The following is a 15,617-nucleotide window of genomic DNA, read 5'->3' as shown; positions in this document are numbered from 1 at the left end:
ATGGGCTGAAGCGGTGTTCTTGAGTCGTTGTGCCCTTGCACGTCAAGTCAAGACCAGGTTTTTTTTTCTCCGATTGTTCGCAGTGTAAAGTTTTTATTTGGTGCTTTTTTTTTGTTAAAAGACAGGTGGCAATGCGCCGCTCGGCTTGTGCGTAGACACCAAACGCACAAAAGTTTAAAAAGTAAACCGCGCACTTAACTGCCTTGAATAATTTTCAAATACAATGAACTGTATTTTCTTTACTGTATTTCTTCCCCCCCCCCGTCTCTCTTTCTGCGCCACGACGGTATGACAGCACGGCACAATAGCCAAACACACGCGCGGGCCCACGACGATCGGGGATGTTTATCCGGTCTGCGGCCGCTCCTGAGTTCCGTCACGCGAACACGCTCGCCCTTTTTCGCTGGCGCCTTCTGCGCGCTGCCTCTTTGTTTTTATGCCGTCGCATTTTTTTAGGGCTTTTGCCGCTGCGTCTTCTTTTCTTTTCTTTTAATTTTTTTGTTTTGCATCGGCGGAATGCACGGGCATTGGCGCCACCCGTCCTGCCGCCGCCTCTATAACGCCCGCCACCAGCACCCGCCACGAGCCATGGCTCACGTCCCCAAGTATCTAAACATTTATCCTTTAAATGGTTTTTATCTTGTGTACATTTTTGTTCCGAACGTACGCGTGTCGTTTTATCTATTTATTTCCCCCCTCCCCCAAGCACCCCCGCCCACGATCGCGGCAGCGCGTGTCTGCCCATCCACGCTGAGTGGCGTCATTGTGGATTTTTTTTCTTTATCGAGATTGTATGTTTAGCCCAACATGCGACGTCCCGGAATAAAAACGGGTGTTAGCGCACTGCCACGGTGGGTCGGTCGCTGGGTGCGGCCTAGGGATTTTCGCGATGGAAATCCAGCGGTCGTGACCTGAAGACGAATGCTTGAGCCCGAAGAAAAATAAATGGTAATGATAAAAAATAAATCTCCCTTTCTCCGTCTGTCCTTTCTTGGACATGATACGGTTTTTTTAGGCAGCTCGCTATAACTTTAGCCCCGTGATAAGTTAGGAACCGAATGGAAATGACGAAAAGAAAACATTCCACTTGTGTGTTCGAGATCGCTCTGCCTACATCGGTAAAAAACATTACTGCGACTGCAATGCAAACTGCAAGTGGGAGATTAAGTGATGGCTTATTATTATGGTTTAATACGGGTCTTTTCGAAGCCAGATTTGAACATACTGTGAATGCTTTGGGGGCGATTTGTCACGTTCGATTTAATCAACCCTGAAATATTTTCTATTAACACATCCTGGCTTGCAGGGCTGGGTTATGAGAATATGTTTTAGGCTGAAATGTAGCGTTTCTTAGGTGTAGCAGAGAACCTGTCTGAAAAGAACCGCTCAAATATTTATCAAACTACATTCGGACACATGCAGTCTTGCCCCCACATAGATGTGTAAATAACGTTATCTGCCTCTTTATCGCGGCACAGAACTGTAACCAGATATAGCCATACTTAGCGGCTTGAAAAAGCACTAATTTAAGTCTCCAAAATTATCCAGAGCCATATAAAGAACCTCCTGGGCATTACGAAGGGACCATTTGACAGTATATTTTACGGCCCAAACGTTATCTGCCCATTTGATCCCTTCATTTAGTTAGCAATTTCTTGGTTTGCACAGCAAAACCCTACATTATCCCTTAAGCCCAGGCATAATATTGTTTGGGAAAGGGTCCCACGTTCTAATGAATGAGTACAGTGGCCTTGCCCTGGCTGACCTGCGGCCATTGGCACCTAGAGGATATGTATTTGTCACCGGCACGTAACGAGGGCAAATTAAAATGCCTTCGTGCTCGAGAGGGGAAAAAAAACAAAAAACCTCCCAAACCCTGAGCCCTCGACAGCGAACAGGGCCCGGCGGCCTTGCGCGCATACCGCAGTAATCCGCTATTTGGATTGGCGAACGGGGTCCCTTCTTTCAGCCAGCTCCAACGGGTGGCTTTAGGTCTCCGATCCCATTTGTCTGCGGAGCAGTAATGTGGAGCCCCGAAGCCCATTGGACCCCGAGAGGTCAGTCAGTGGCGGTTGCCGATTGGCCGAGCGGTGCCCAATGACGGGGACCTCCGAAAAGCACAAAAAGACTTTGGCCGAGAGGAAAAAAAAACCGACGAAATTCGTGACGAAATCTGTCGAAAGGAGTCCTGAAACTAAAATCGAGCGGCGATGTTGTGCAGCGAGTCGAATTGGAAAGGTGTTTTTCACGGGCGTCGTTGTTGTCATCATTAGGATCGTGACCGATATAATTGTCACCATTATCACGATAAGTTTGCAACAAAGGTCCCGGAATACAACCTACAAAAAACTTTTTCGGATTAATATGCTTTGAACCAGGGATGTGGTTACAAACAAAAACATAATGCACCGAGTTTTTAAACCACTGGGAGTGGTTAAACAAAACGTTTGAACATTATAAGCCAATTTAAACAGAGGCAATCCAAACTTGGGTATAAATATTTAACTGTGTATATATAGTACACATATATATGACATACTATTTGTATATTGGCATCATAGAAACTGGAGTGTGCTATAATTGAAAAGGCTTGCCATATTCGTGAATAACGCTGCCATTTAGCAAAAAGTATGTTCGTGGTTGATATGATGAGTGTTTTTAAATTTTTGGTTGTACGTGTTTTCCACCATCGTCCCTTACTTTTTTTTATATATACACTTGTTTGAACATAATTTCGTGACTGAGAGTTTAATGTAAATTAAATTTGCTATTGCGGCGTGCACAAAGAATGTCACTCTCGTATGACATTGCTCAGACAGCATGTACGTGTCTTTGTCTGTGTAATGTGTAAGGATATATTTCATTGACAGGTTAACACATTTGTTTTGTAAACTTAATAAATAAAATACGCTTCATGGTTTTAGAAAACTGCGCATTAAATGTCAGGCTAGAACAGCGCGTTATTGTCCAAAAATTACATACTTGTGGCTGTGAGCAATTTATTTCAGCTTTTTTTTTACGCCCACATATCTCACCAACATTTAAACAACGTGCAAACACGAGGCCATAATTGAACCTACTAATACTTCGACCGTGCTCCGCATTAACGTGGGATTTAAACATCATGCAAAATAAACAGGGGGAAATGTGGACGAAAACAGCCCAAGTGACACATTAGTGTTTTGTCTGGCCTTTTTTTCCACCCCCGACGTTTCAAACTGCACAGGCAGCCCCGTCTGTGAAGTTTCGTAGCCTATGTGGGCAAGGTCGGTCTGCGCTAAATTCCGCTATTCATAACCGGCCAATCGCTCGAGCCTCCGGGTGCCGTGAACTTGCGTTAACCCACCCAGACATGCAGTTCTTTCACACAGGAACTCAAATTAAAAAAAACTCCGCTCCTTCAAACGGACACTGATTGCCTAAGCTTTCGCGCTGCCAACTTTGCGCGGCCAGCGTCAGAAAATGGAAGGGGTGGTGGTGGTGGTGGGGGGGGGGTAGAAAAATGTTTGAAAATTGCTGCACTTTCATCTACAAAACCCACGGGGGGAAAGGGGCAGTCGGGGGCGGGGGTAGTGGGGAGTTGCCGTGCGCTGGGACGACAAGTCAAAACTAATGTTTTGAAAACCCCGGGTTTGCTTTATTGATGGAACCCCCCCCCCCCCTTTCTCCAGGCCCGCCGGCAGGCTTCTTAGGGGACAATATTTTCGAACCTCTCATTAATCATCCCGTGCTCTGCTGTTTATAAGCCGCGCTTAAGGTTAATTTTTCCGCAATTTTGCCCGCAATTTTCCTGACAGTTTTTTAATTGTCTCTATGTGCGGTAGGGCCCTGGATAGCTTCATTCTGAACGTGGTGGCGTGCGTGCGCGCGCACGCAGCTGAGGAGGGTGGCGGGGGGGGAACGTCGCTGTGTTGGAATTTTTATGAAACTCGAGGCGCTGTGGTTTTTTTATGGCCGCTGATTTTTTTTTTTTAACACCTACGCCCGTTTTTGATGAGCATGACGCCCGCCAGTTTGTGCGAATAAATTCAAGCAGGGCCATGCGCATGCTGCGTATACCACTCTGCGTGTCACCGTGGTTCAATCCAGATTTGCCTACCCCCAAAACGTGTGCGGCTTTGCCACCTGCTATGCGGTTGATTTTGCGCACGGTGTGATATGTGTTTGGTTTAGCGCTGCTGTACGTCACCAATTCCCTATAATTATGCAGTGGTCATCCGAACGCCATGGGTCTAATGGCACCTTAGGTAGAAGGCCAGGATCGTTGGAGGAAGTCTCTTCTTTGGTATGGCAGTGCAGTACATCGCTGTGATGTTTCCTTCATATTTGTGGATCGGGCATTGCGTCGTTAAACTGTTTATGGTCTGTTCTGGATGACCACAGTCGCACACTGGAGAGTTTTTAATTTTCCATTTGAGTATCAGGTATCCGCATCTGCTACTATGGCTTGTATGGATTCGATTTTGGGGTGGACTACGATCTTTGTGGAAGATCAAACCCAAGGATCTTCTGTGTTGGGTCTTTCACAAGGTGTTTGTGAGTTCTTTTGATAAATGTCAGGCATGTAGCAATTAATCAATTAAAGGTCGTACGCTTATGATATCCGTACTTCAGAATGTGTGCGTCTCAATCAATTGTTAACGATTTAAGTCTACATCATAGAATGAGTGACACAAAACTGAAACGACAAACAAAAATGGGAGAGATTCTACAGACGGAACAGACACGACAGACAGAACGTACATGACAGTGCAAACGAGATATATATATACGATACAAAAATGTAGACGTTCAGAAGTTTTACTTCCCGAGTAAAGAAGCCCATTGGGTTATACAGCTCTATTAGAATGGTCACTCGGCCAGCAAAGACAAATAGCGGCAACAGGCTGCGTCAAACGTTGCAGATGAATCGATAACCGTCATCGAATAGCGGCGGCTAATCGCGACAATTCACCAATGCTTGTGTTAGCGGGGCAGTGGGGGGGGTGGTGGTTGAATTGTCTTAGCGTGTGGGGTACGCGACCGCGAGAGAGCCGCGAGTTGACGGGACCAGGCGTGCTGAACAGGAAACAAACCGAGACCCAGCCAGAGGAGACGGGGAGAGAGGGGGGCTCCTGCACACTCTCAAACCTCGCGTGCATGGGAACACCTGCAGTCTCTGGGAAAGTTGTTTGGCTCGCGGGCTCGAGGCCGTGGGAGTGCCGGTGAAGCTCGAGAGTGTTCACCATGAGCAGGCGTGAGGCTGCGATTGGGACGGATGTGTTGTGAGCGAAGTGTGCGGGACTGTGTGCGGGTGTGCGTAGAACACTTGCACACATTCGCGGTAGTGTAGCGGTTAGCGTGCTACGCTGCGCTGCAAACCCGGTTGACCCAGGTTCGATTCCCGCTCATGGCCAACACCAGTGACGATTATCTGAACCGGTTCTGGGCCTCCCCTAGGTCGACTCGGCCTCAAATGATTACCTGGTGTGATGTGTAAACAGCGCCACTGTGGAGACAAAGGCAGCCAGGCGTGGTGCTGGCCACCCACCCCCTCGTGTGCCACGCTGGCCTTCGTAGGTGCTCGCTAACAGCACTTGCCCCAAAAGCCTGTTAAGGCTACAGGGAGGATCTTTGTTTTTCACATTTGTAAAAGTTCGTTTGCAATGTGCCCCTGTAAAAGCACCATTTTGTATACTCTCCTTGTGCACCTCAATGTAAAATTCGTTATTAATAGTCATAATCTACAGCCCTTTTTAGAGTCAGTGAAGGATGAAGGCCTTTTCATGTGGTGTCAGTCATGCGGTGGTTTGACCAGTGGCGGCTCCTGCAAAATCTCTCAGGGGGGGCAAATGTCTGGATGATTGATAAGGATAAGGTCCACCCATGCAAAGGATAAATTAACAGCTTAAGCATGTAAAGGCAACTTCACTTCTTTAATATTAATGAAAAATAATCTTCTACTTAGGTTTTTTCGGTAAAGTCACGTAGAAAGTAAAATAAAATAAAAACAAAAATCACGACGTTTCGGAGGCAACACAAGTCTCCGTCATCAGGTGGGACCGTCACAGCCAGATTAGCTGTATCAAGTGAGGCAATGATTCAAGATGTAATCCCTTAAAAGCGAGTTGAGGGGGGAGGGAGAGGGAGGGGGGAGCTCATCAGACTATGGTAGCCAATGAAAGGAACGTATCGGGAGGGAGGGGGGGCGAGGCCAAAAGGGTGGGCGATGGACGTGGAAGCGCTTGTGCCCAAGCGGCCAATTACTGCACACGCCAACACAATGGAGCGATTGTGCGCAAGCGGGCGACAAATAATTTTGTTGGATGAAACGTGCTTCCGTATGATGACGTAAGCACGTTAGTGCGAGCCCTCCCGGAAGCCATAGAGAATGCATTGCAGTGCCCCCCGTTCGAAAAAAAACATCTTTGAATGTAAGTCTATGGGACCACTCGGGGCGATTCTCAGCCGGAGGGAAATCGCCCAAAAAGAGGCGGTACTCCACAGAACGTAGCATGACGCTGATTGGACTATATCCAGAGGCACAGTGACCGCTAGCGTGACTCTGTGGTTGAATGACATTGGTGGTGCGTCGCCCAATCGCCCTAATGAAGAAACCGCCCCTGGGTTTGACCATACTTAGCCACACGAGTCAGTGCGGAAGTGTCCCACTACTTGTTCAGGTATCACTTACCACTGATTTTAGCAAAGGCTGGGAATTGAACTCGATTGCTCGGTTCATATTAGAGTGTGCTAACCACTGCGGTGATTGGAAAGTTCACGGTCTGAGATATAATGAATGGTGCTATAACCAATAGTAACTTTTAAGCTCATAATAAAATTTTACTGGTAGGAACCTCCTGGTTACACCAGCCCACACGGGATTATTGTGTCCGTCCGTCCGTCGTGCATCCAAAAATGGGAAGGGTGGGGCTGGGTGGAGAGGGGAGGGTGGGGAGGGGCTGGGTGGCGAGGGTGGGGAGGGGCTGGGTGGGGAGGGTGTGGCTGGGTGGGGGGTGGGAGGGGTGGGGCTGGATGGGGAGGGGCTGGTCACCCCGTGGTGCCCTTATAAAACTCAACGTTTAACCTACTCACGCCGGCTTGTGGCCGCCCTCACAGTCGGGCATATTTGCGGAACACACCACGCCGCCGTTGAGCCTGGCCATTGACCGAGCAACCCAACGATCCTACCAGCTCCCTCCGCAGGAATGTGTTTTTTAATTGGCACATTTCATAGCGGTCGATTAACTCTCGCTTGCCATTCACCAACTCTAGCTGACCAAAGTGGTTCTATCCTAGTTTTGGTGGCAATATTCTAAGGCGTTAAATGCCAATGTCGAGGTGCGATAGTCGCGAGAGGATTTCGGGAGAGTTTGTTCGTGTGGTTTTGCGTCTCCTCCTCCGTTGATGGTGGCGCAGACCACAGTGTGGTTTATGGTACAGTCCAAAGTTTGGGTTGCATAGCCACAATCCTGCTACTGTCGCCTATCTTAATTTTTTTTAGCATTTTCATGAAGGAGCTGTGCGCATCGGCCTGTGGATGTTCTGTTGCAGTTGATGGTTACACCCGTGACTTTGAGGAATGTCAAATGGTGACGTATGGTCACTCAACCCCATAACTACTCAACCTTCCCATGGGGGAGTTGAGCAGGGGGATATACAAGGCCTGTAAGAATTTAGTTATTATTATAGATTAACCCTCGTGTTTTTTTGGGTATTTTCAGTCATCCCAGTGTGTTAAGTGAAAATTAAGAAACATGCTAAATCTACAGGGAGAACTGGAAGAAATTTTTATTTAAAAAAAAATACATCTGGAGAGAACCCAGACTTACCAGACCTGGTTCTCCGCACCTTCTTCGTCTCCACAGTTAAATACTCACGTGGTAGGAAAGCAGTGATCTAGTGACAGTGAATTCATATGAATTAGTGGTTTGGGGAGCAACACAGAGCTCCTCGTGCAAAAGTATTAAAGCCTAAGCAGATTGACGGGGATCAAGTACATTTCACTTGAAGGGAAACGTGGAGATGGATAACGCAACTGTGTCAACGTCGCTTCCGTTATCAAGCTGTGAGCTTGTTGGCTCAGCCCTCATGCACGTACGAACGATTCAAACGCATTGTGAGAATGATACACACAAATAACGTCGTTGTGACTGATTATAACACTTCACGTACTCTTATACAATAACACAGTGTGTCAGTAAAAGTCAGCTACTTTTGGATCTCTTTTTGCACTGCATATGCTCATCGTCAGCCATGATCTATCCACTGCAGGATGTGACCCTCAGCAATTCCTTCCCCATCTCCTACGGTATTGCAATGCAACAGGCCATCTAGCTAAATCTATAAAAGCTAAACAATATTTTTTTTTGTCCCCAGGTAAGGCCCATTGAGCTATGTAGCTTGTTTTCAGAAGCGACCTGGCCACAAATGATAGCTCAACGAAGTGGCTTATCGTGTGCAAATTTATAGCGGCCAAATACTCTGAATGTATTTTTTCTAAATGTGGAGGGGGCCTGGAGAAAAAGTTCACGCGACCACGGGGCGAACTTGCAAACTCCAGATATACAGGCATCGGGGTCGGGTCTCGACCACCAACAAATATATGTTAATCATCCTCGTCTGACCGTACGTGTGTGTGCGCGCTCGGTAGGCAAGCGGGGAGTATGAAGTGATCGGACGTTCGCTCTTCAAGAAGGAGACCAACATGCAGCTCTTCGTGGGCATGAAAGTCACCCTGTCCACCGGCGAACAGGGCCTCATCGAGGGCGGCTTTGGGCAGAGTGGCAAGTTCAAGGTCCGCGTGCCGGGTAGGTTGCAGGCTTTGGGCCGGTGGGCGTGCGATGTACCGCGGGTGTCCCCCTGTGTTGCTGCTGCTGCTGCTGTGTGTGTGTGGACGTGTATGTAGGTGGGCCATTGCTGTGAACTGCCTGTGATGTCGGTAAAGAGGTGCCAGGCGCCGCCTTGCAATTGCTCGCTCGTTCGCTCGTTCGCTCGTGCCCCTGCTCAAGGAAGAGCCTCGACTTATGGGGAGCCTCCAGAGAGCCCCTCTCAAAGGGTTTGTCGGCCTGTCTCTTCTATGTTGGCCAGAGGTCTTAGAAGAGGTCAGAATACCCACACTTTACCCCACCAGACGTGACCTGCCGATTGGCTAACAGCGGTGTGTGCCCATTTATACCACCGCGTGGTGGGGAGATGTGGGAAAAACCTGGGTCCTTGTTTCAACTGCCGAGGCGTAAGATCGAACCCGGCAGCCCTTCGATTGCATTTCTTGTGTGGTGAACTTTACACCATTGCAGCTTCGGTTCTAAGTCTGAACATTTGTCAGTCACGCACTCTTGTGGTCCATCACGAATGGGTGCATTAGTCTCGGGTTGGATGGTGTGAGGAGCTCGCAAATACTTGAAAGAGCTCGGTCTGGTGGTCGCACGCCTCATTGCATGCAAAGTTTGGTGGACTTGCTCCACCTCGCATCGCTCTCTGCGATGCGAGGTGGCCAGGAGTTGGCAGTACAGCAAGTGGGTTCATGAATATGTATGTTAATACCTTACATTGTTATGCTCTCCTATGAGTGGCCTTTGTTTTATTTTTACATGCACTCCCGTTAATTCAGCATGCATAGCACTCATCACAAGAGAGAGTAGATCTCCAAATGTATAACCCCCTTGATAAAGATTCTCCCTATACAGTGAGGCTTTCCTTTATAAATAAACGGCATTCATATTATTTGGAAATCGTTAGAAATTGACTCCTTTTTGGCAGGCGAGGATGCGTTGGCTGGGCCATGTAACCCAAATGCCAAATCGGCTCTTGTGTGGCTGGATAGGAGGGGATAATCGGGTAAAGCGCGCTAGCTAGATAAGAGATGGGCAGATGTGGGACTGAGTGGACTTGTTGACAACTGGTACCCACCGTGTCAAGATCAGCCTCTGTGGTGGGGGGGGGGGGCTCTCATCAAAGATGCTGCTGGGCAGTTGGAGGCAGTTGCCCTCCAGCAACAACGGAAAATAAAAGCAGCGATGCTCACGTCAATGAACAGAGTATTTGGTGGTTAAATCGCGGAGTGTTGGCGCAGTGGGGAATACAGGTGGTTAACCTATCAGTCGCTGCCCTGTTAACTCCTAACACCTGGGTCTTATCCCAAGACCTCCTGCGATTGAGCCTTTACCGCTTAACATGACCCCGTAGTGCACCTATCCCGGCACAAACGTCTTGATGGGCATATTCTTAGGTTTTTTCGGTAAAGTCACGTAGATAAAAAATTAAAATTAATAAAAGTAAAAAAAAATCACGACGTTTCAGAGGCAACACAAGCTTCCGTATTCAGGTGGAACCGTCACAGCACGATAGCTGTATCAAGTAAGATAAATTCCAAGAAAACAGTCCTTGTATATATACTGGTTGAGTGTGGGAGGAGCCATGATGGGCCACGACGTGGTTTCCAGCAACCGTAGGAGGAGGTGGAGGAGGAGTGCAAGTCGGATAGCGAGCGTCCGCTCACATCAGTCCGTAAACCCGTAACACCTGGGTCTGCTCCGTGATGATCTTCCCCGACTCTGCGCCTTCATCTCCCCACACGTGGCCTCTCGAGTGTGCATCAAGCCTGGTCCAGGTGCCGGCACTTAGTCGTCATGAGTCGGCTTTGCTACCCTCCCCCCTCCCCCCCATCCTCCGAGGATGTCCTGGGACTCGTTGGTGCTGCCCCCGGCTGCCCCCGGCTGCCCCCAGCTGCCCCCGGCTGCCCCCGGCTTGTCCCTGGGGCTCGATATAGCCGGGCCCTGGTTTATTTATCCCCGGCTGTGCCACATTTTGAGATGTGTTTTTTGCACGTAGTAGACGCGATATGAATGAATAAAGTTGCAAGTGTTCGTCGAGTAGATCGTAATAGGCGCTCTCTGTGACAGCACTCTCGCCGCGGAGTCTTTGTAGGGTGCTGGAATCAATGATTAATTTGGTTGAACACGTAGGCTTTCGCGACCAATATTATTCATAATAAAGGTTTCTGGGTTAGATCGCGTAAGTGTAAATGTGTCTATACCTTCCACCACCCGACACGGCCATTAAGTAAGGGATTTATCACGTAAACAAAACGGCAAATAGTTACTACTTCAGCCCACCAGTGTGTTGAAGAGTGAATCCACGATATTTACAATCTGAGTACGCCGTTTCGCTGGCAATTACATCCAGCATCATCGCCACAGTAAACAAAACCCCCACCACATTGCGTTATAATAAACTCAATCGTTAAATGATGAATTAAATAAATTCTGCTTCGTACAAAGGACAAGTGTTGGCTTCATCGAGACATTTGCGGGAAGCATTTGGAAGAAAAAAAAGGAGCAAGCTTTGTACAAAACGCGTTATTTAGAAAGTAAGAGGGTTCCGCCATTGTGCACGTCCCATACAGGTTTTGCGACAGCCGTCCAATGCTTTCTCTCTCTTTCTTTCTCTCGCAACACCGTTGCTCGTCGTGCCGCGCCGGCCGCTCATTCCGCTCGGTTCTTCCTACGATACTTATCGCGGCGCTTGAGCAAAAAGAGAAGAAGCTTCGGGGTAGTTCTGCACGCGTGCGGTAACTAACAGGTTAAAGTGGTCTCTCCGTGCGCAGCGGCGGCGGCTAGGTTGTGCCGTTTCTCGTACGTGGGTGGATTAGCGCTATTTGCAAAGTACGCGAAAAGGAGCTATTACCGAGAATTTAAAATGAAATGAGAAATGGCTCCCTGTGGATCGGTTCTCCATTTTTTTTTCTCGCGGCAGCAATCTTAAAAGCCATAATTTTGCCTCTTTAGGCTGCTGATGAAATGCGGTTCTGGTTGAGTGGTTTTTGCCGCACGGGGCTAAGTAATGTATTTATTTTCTTGATTGCGGTTTGTCCTTTTTTAAATGAAAAAAAAAACGCGTTGGGAATATAAGCAACAGATTAGAGCAGTGCATTTTGGAGTTATTATAAAAGCTGCCAAAAGCTGTGATGTCGCCTAAAAGTTATGTATTTGTAATTTTATGAAATTGCCGTTATATATTTTTTATTTGAAAGCCGCTTGCCTGCTACTGCCTTCCTTAATCTGTGCGAAACTACATTTCTCAGGTTATAGAAACGCCCATATTCACAATATTCATAACGGGCGTTCCATGGAAGTGAATAAAAGTTAGTGGATTGCATGCATTGCTCCACGGGGAGGAAGGGTGGGGGTAAACGAATTCCCTTCCAAAATTCGCAGGTTGTGACGAGAAAAAACAATCTGTTTGTTCTAATTTGCATTTCAATTTCCATTGTTTTTGTGACAGAACGGCTTGTAAATATATTTTGCATATTAAATGTTGTTTTTTATGTTTTATAACAGGAATTGTATAGTGACAGCAGTGTAATGGTGATGATCATTTGTTTTTTTGTTAAATTTAGTTTCAGTAATTTAGATTTTTCTATAATAGTTGAGCAAATTGTCACTCTTGGTTCTTTCGGTAAAATCACGTAGGTAAAGAAAATAAAAAATAAAAGATAATAAATAAATTAAATCACGAAGTTTCGATTGCAACACAAGCAATCATCATCAGGTGTGACAACCACAGCAAGAAATTGCTTATTTTGCAATCGAAACCTTGTGATGTAATTTCTTTATTTTGTATGTTATAAAATTTTTTTTTATTTTCTTTACCTACGTAACTTTACCGAAAGAACCAAAGAGCATGGATCCTTGCAGTCACGAAAACTTTAAATCTAGAATGAGCAAATTGCTATTCGTGATACTGCTATATAACTCCCAAAACAGTCACAACATAATCAACAGAATCTACGCATTAAACAATTTAATTCATACATTCATTATAAAATACCTTACGAGTAAATAGTTTTAAATTGTACTTTAATAGTACATACCAATGCTAAAATATAAACGCATTACAGTATTAATTAATTAATACATTACACTTAATTCCATTACTTGATAAACACATTACAGTGATCCTTAACTGATATAACACTGTCGTTAAAGCGTTTGTTTGACAATGTGTGCGTGTTAACCCATAACTTGTATACGTATTAACATATCCACAATAGACGTTTTTTGGGTTAGATCGCGTAAATATAAATGTGTCGTTAAACCCGCCACCACCCGACACAGCCAATTAGTAAGGTTTGTCACGTAAACACAACATACCAATTTGTTGCTAGTACAGCACACCGGTGTGTTGGAGAGTAAACACAAGCTTTCTTCGGTATTACAATACAGTATTGCGCTCTCAGACCGCGTTCTGTAATTTGAAAGCACGAGTGCTTCCGCAGTGGCATACACGCCAATATAACTCAACATGTTCATCAGAAACTCTGCCGTGGAATAGAGAAATTTTAAAAGATCGTAACGGCTCTTCTTCAGACATCTATTCAATCGACGCTCCAGCTCTGCCTTGCGTTGTTTTCGGAACTTGTGTAGAGTTACCCACCAATCCCGTGCGTTTGTGGAGATGTGCTAAGTTCATTAACTTTTTGCGATGATGATCTATCCAATAATAATATGGTCCTTTATTTTACCCAGCAAAGCCTCAACTGAGTCTCAAGTCCTGGGATGGATGCCCAATGCCACGTTATGTTTCATGTGCTCTGGTATATATTTTAGCCACTGCGGTATTTATCGTTGGATTGAACTTGTCGTCCTCCGCGGAGATGGATTGATTACGTAGGTTCATGTAAAGGTGCTCTACGGATCGTCGCATCACGATTTGGGGATGCTTTCGTTTAGCACTGGACAGCTCCTGGCCAATAATGATGACAATTATTTCTTGAGAAAACCAATTACTCGTCGTAGGCTGAATCAAATAGGGCGAGCATGACAGTAGCCACCGCTGGCGCTTTTTCGTGCGTGAATGTCTGGAGAGTATCGCCAAGTTCGCGAGCGTCGCACCTCATCCAGCGCCTTCCAAAAACCGTGCGGCGGAGGAGCCATGTGGAGCGGGTTAGAGCATTAATCGCACGAAAAAATGTTAAATCCCACAGACGATCACGGCCAGGAAAGCAAACTGTGGCACACATCTGGACAGGGGCGGCACGTGACGGCGGGAGGAAACGCCGACTGTGAAGACGAATTGAAAAGGGAGTGTGCGTGCGCGCGCTCTCACAGCAGGGCCCCACTAACAACTAACAGCATCTATGGGGCGGAATGAAGGAGAGGGGAGGAGAGAGAAGGGAGGGGGAAGGCGAGGGGGCGGCACGGATGATGATGATGATGATGGTGGGGGTGGCGGCGGCGGGAGAGCGGGATCGTACAGGGGACAGCCCTCCCGAGATGTGGCCCCACGTTGGCCCGAGCCCCGAGAAATCCTCGCCAGCTTTCAAATGCGCCCCCCCTTCCTCCCCATCGTGCGCCGCTAACCCGATCCAGCCCACGCAGTCCCGATCCCGCCACCCACCCTATCCCTCGTCTCAAGCCAACAGCCTCCCTCCTCCTCCTCCGCCGCCTCCTCCCCGTGCCCTCCCAGAAGCCCCTTGCCCAGAGCTTGGCGGTACCCTTTCCCCGTGCCAGCTGTTTACGTAACCTCTGAACCCGCTTTGGAAACCCTACCTGAGTCATAATGAAGTCCCCGTGTGGCCCGAGTGCACAGAGGTGTTTGTGGGGCGTGGGGTGAGGAGCGAGGCTCGTGGGTGGACGTGGCTGTTGGGTACATGTTGTCTCCCCCCCCCCCCACTGTTCCCCCTCCAACAGCAATTCCTCAACTTACAGTGAACTCCGTTTCACTCCCCGTTGCCTGCCATTCAATGGGATTTTTGAAAAAAATATAAAAATTTGCCTTTGTTCTCAAAGGTTTACCCCAATTGTGCTATCATTGTCGTTTGGAAATGTTGTTGAGTTGCGTATCACCTTGTGTTAGAGGATGGGCATTGGAAGAAGATATCATGGGAATAAGTAACCCTTTATCCACACTAGGAGATGGAACTTTCCCACCATGCTACATTTTTTGTTGGATGACAAACCAATATTTGTAATTCTCAGAGCTTAAATTGAATGTGATGTTTATTTGTATGTAGGTATGGATGTATGTTGAACGTCTTTCGCATCGTACATAGCCAACCGTGTTAATCGGTTGGCTGCGTACTTTGGTGATTGGTGATTGGCCTCAGATCATCAACTGTCTTTACTAATATATTGCTGCCTGGATTTGAACTCAGAATCTCAGCAGTTCTGGCTCAGTGCTCTGAACGCTGATTCATCCAAAATTCTGAAAAAATATCTCACTTTATTCAAATTATTTGATCAAGTCGATCAACTTGCTCATATTTAAAAATGGGTTTCTCTTAAATAGCCCCTGCTAACATCATGTACTGTGATTATGTTTTGTTTTATCATTATTCTCCAGGTTATAATTAAAATGGGACACATTTCTAGAAGGGATGATGGATGATGGACGATGGCCAAGAATAATAATGGAATGGCAGTCAAAGGATGGAACGCGTCCGATAGGATGCCAACCGAGGAGATGGAACAATGCAATCGGTGTGTGTGAAAATACGAGGTGCCATGGTGGCGAGATGTTAACTACCTCGCCTGGTATACAGGAGGTCGTGGGTTCGGTCCCGGCCACGACTCCTGTCTATTTGGAGTTTGCTTGTCTCTCTCCCCGTGGTCGTGTGGTTTTTTTCTCCACGTCCT

General features: G+C 47.1%; 1 protein-coding gene across 2 annotated transcripts in view; it reads left to right on the top strand.

Annotated features, from left to right (window-relative positions):
• The window catches only part of EEFSEC (eukaryotic elongation factor, selenocysteine-tRNA specific), a 68,195-nt gene that overhangs the window by 17,696 nt on the left and 34,882 nt on the right, over window positions 1-15,617 (top strand). For both annotated transcript variants that reach the window (XM_078872314.1, XM_078872313.1), the window contains exon 9: window positions 8,633-8,789. In XM_078872314.1, the coding sequence (XP_078728440.1) occupies window positions 8,633-8,789 (157 nt within the window). The remainder of the gene's footprint in view (window positions 1-8,632; window positions 8,790-15,617) is intronic.

The sequence above is a fragment of the Lampetra fluviatilis genome, chromosome 34 (assembly GCF_964198595.1).
Source record: "Lampetra fluviatilis chromosome 34, kcLamFluv1.1, whole genome shotgun sequence".
Taxonomy (NCBI): domain Eukaryota; kingdom Metazoa; phylum Chordata; class Hyperoartia; order Petromyzontiformes; family Petromyzontidae; genus Lampetra; species Lampetra fluviatilis.
The sequence above is the reverse complement of the archived record's forward strand: the minus strand, read 5'-3'. Positions and strand labels throughout refer to the sequence as shown.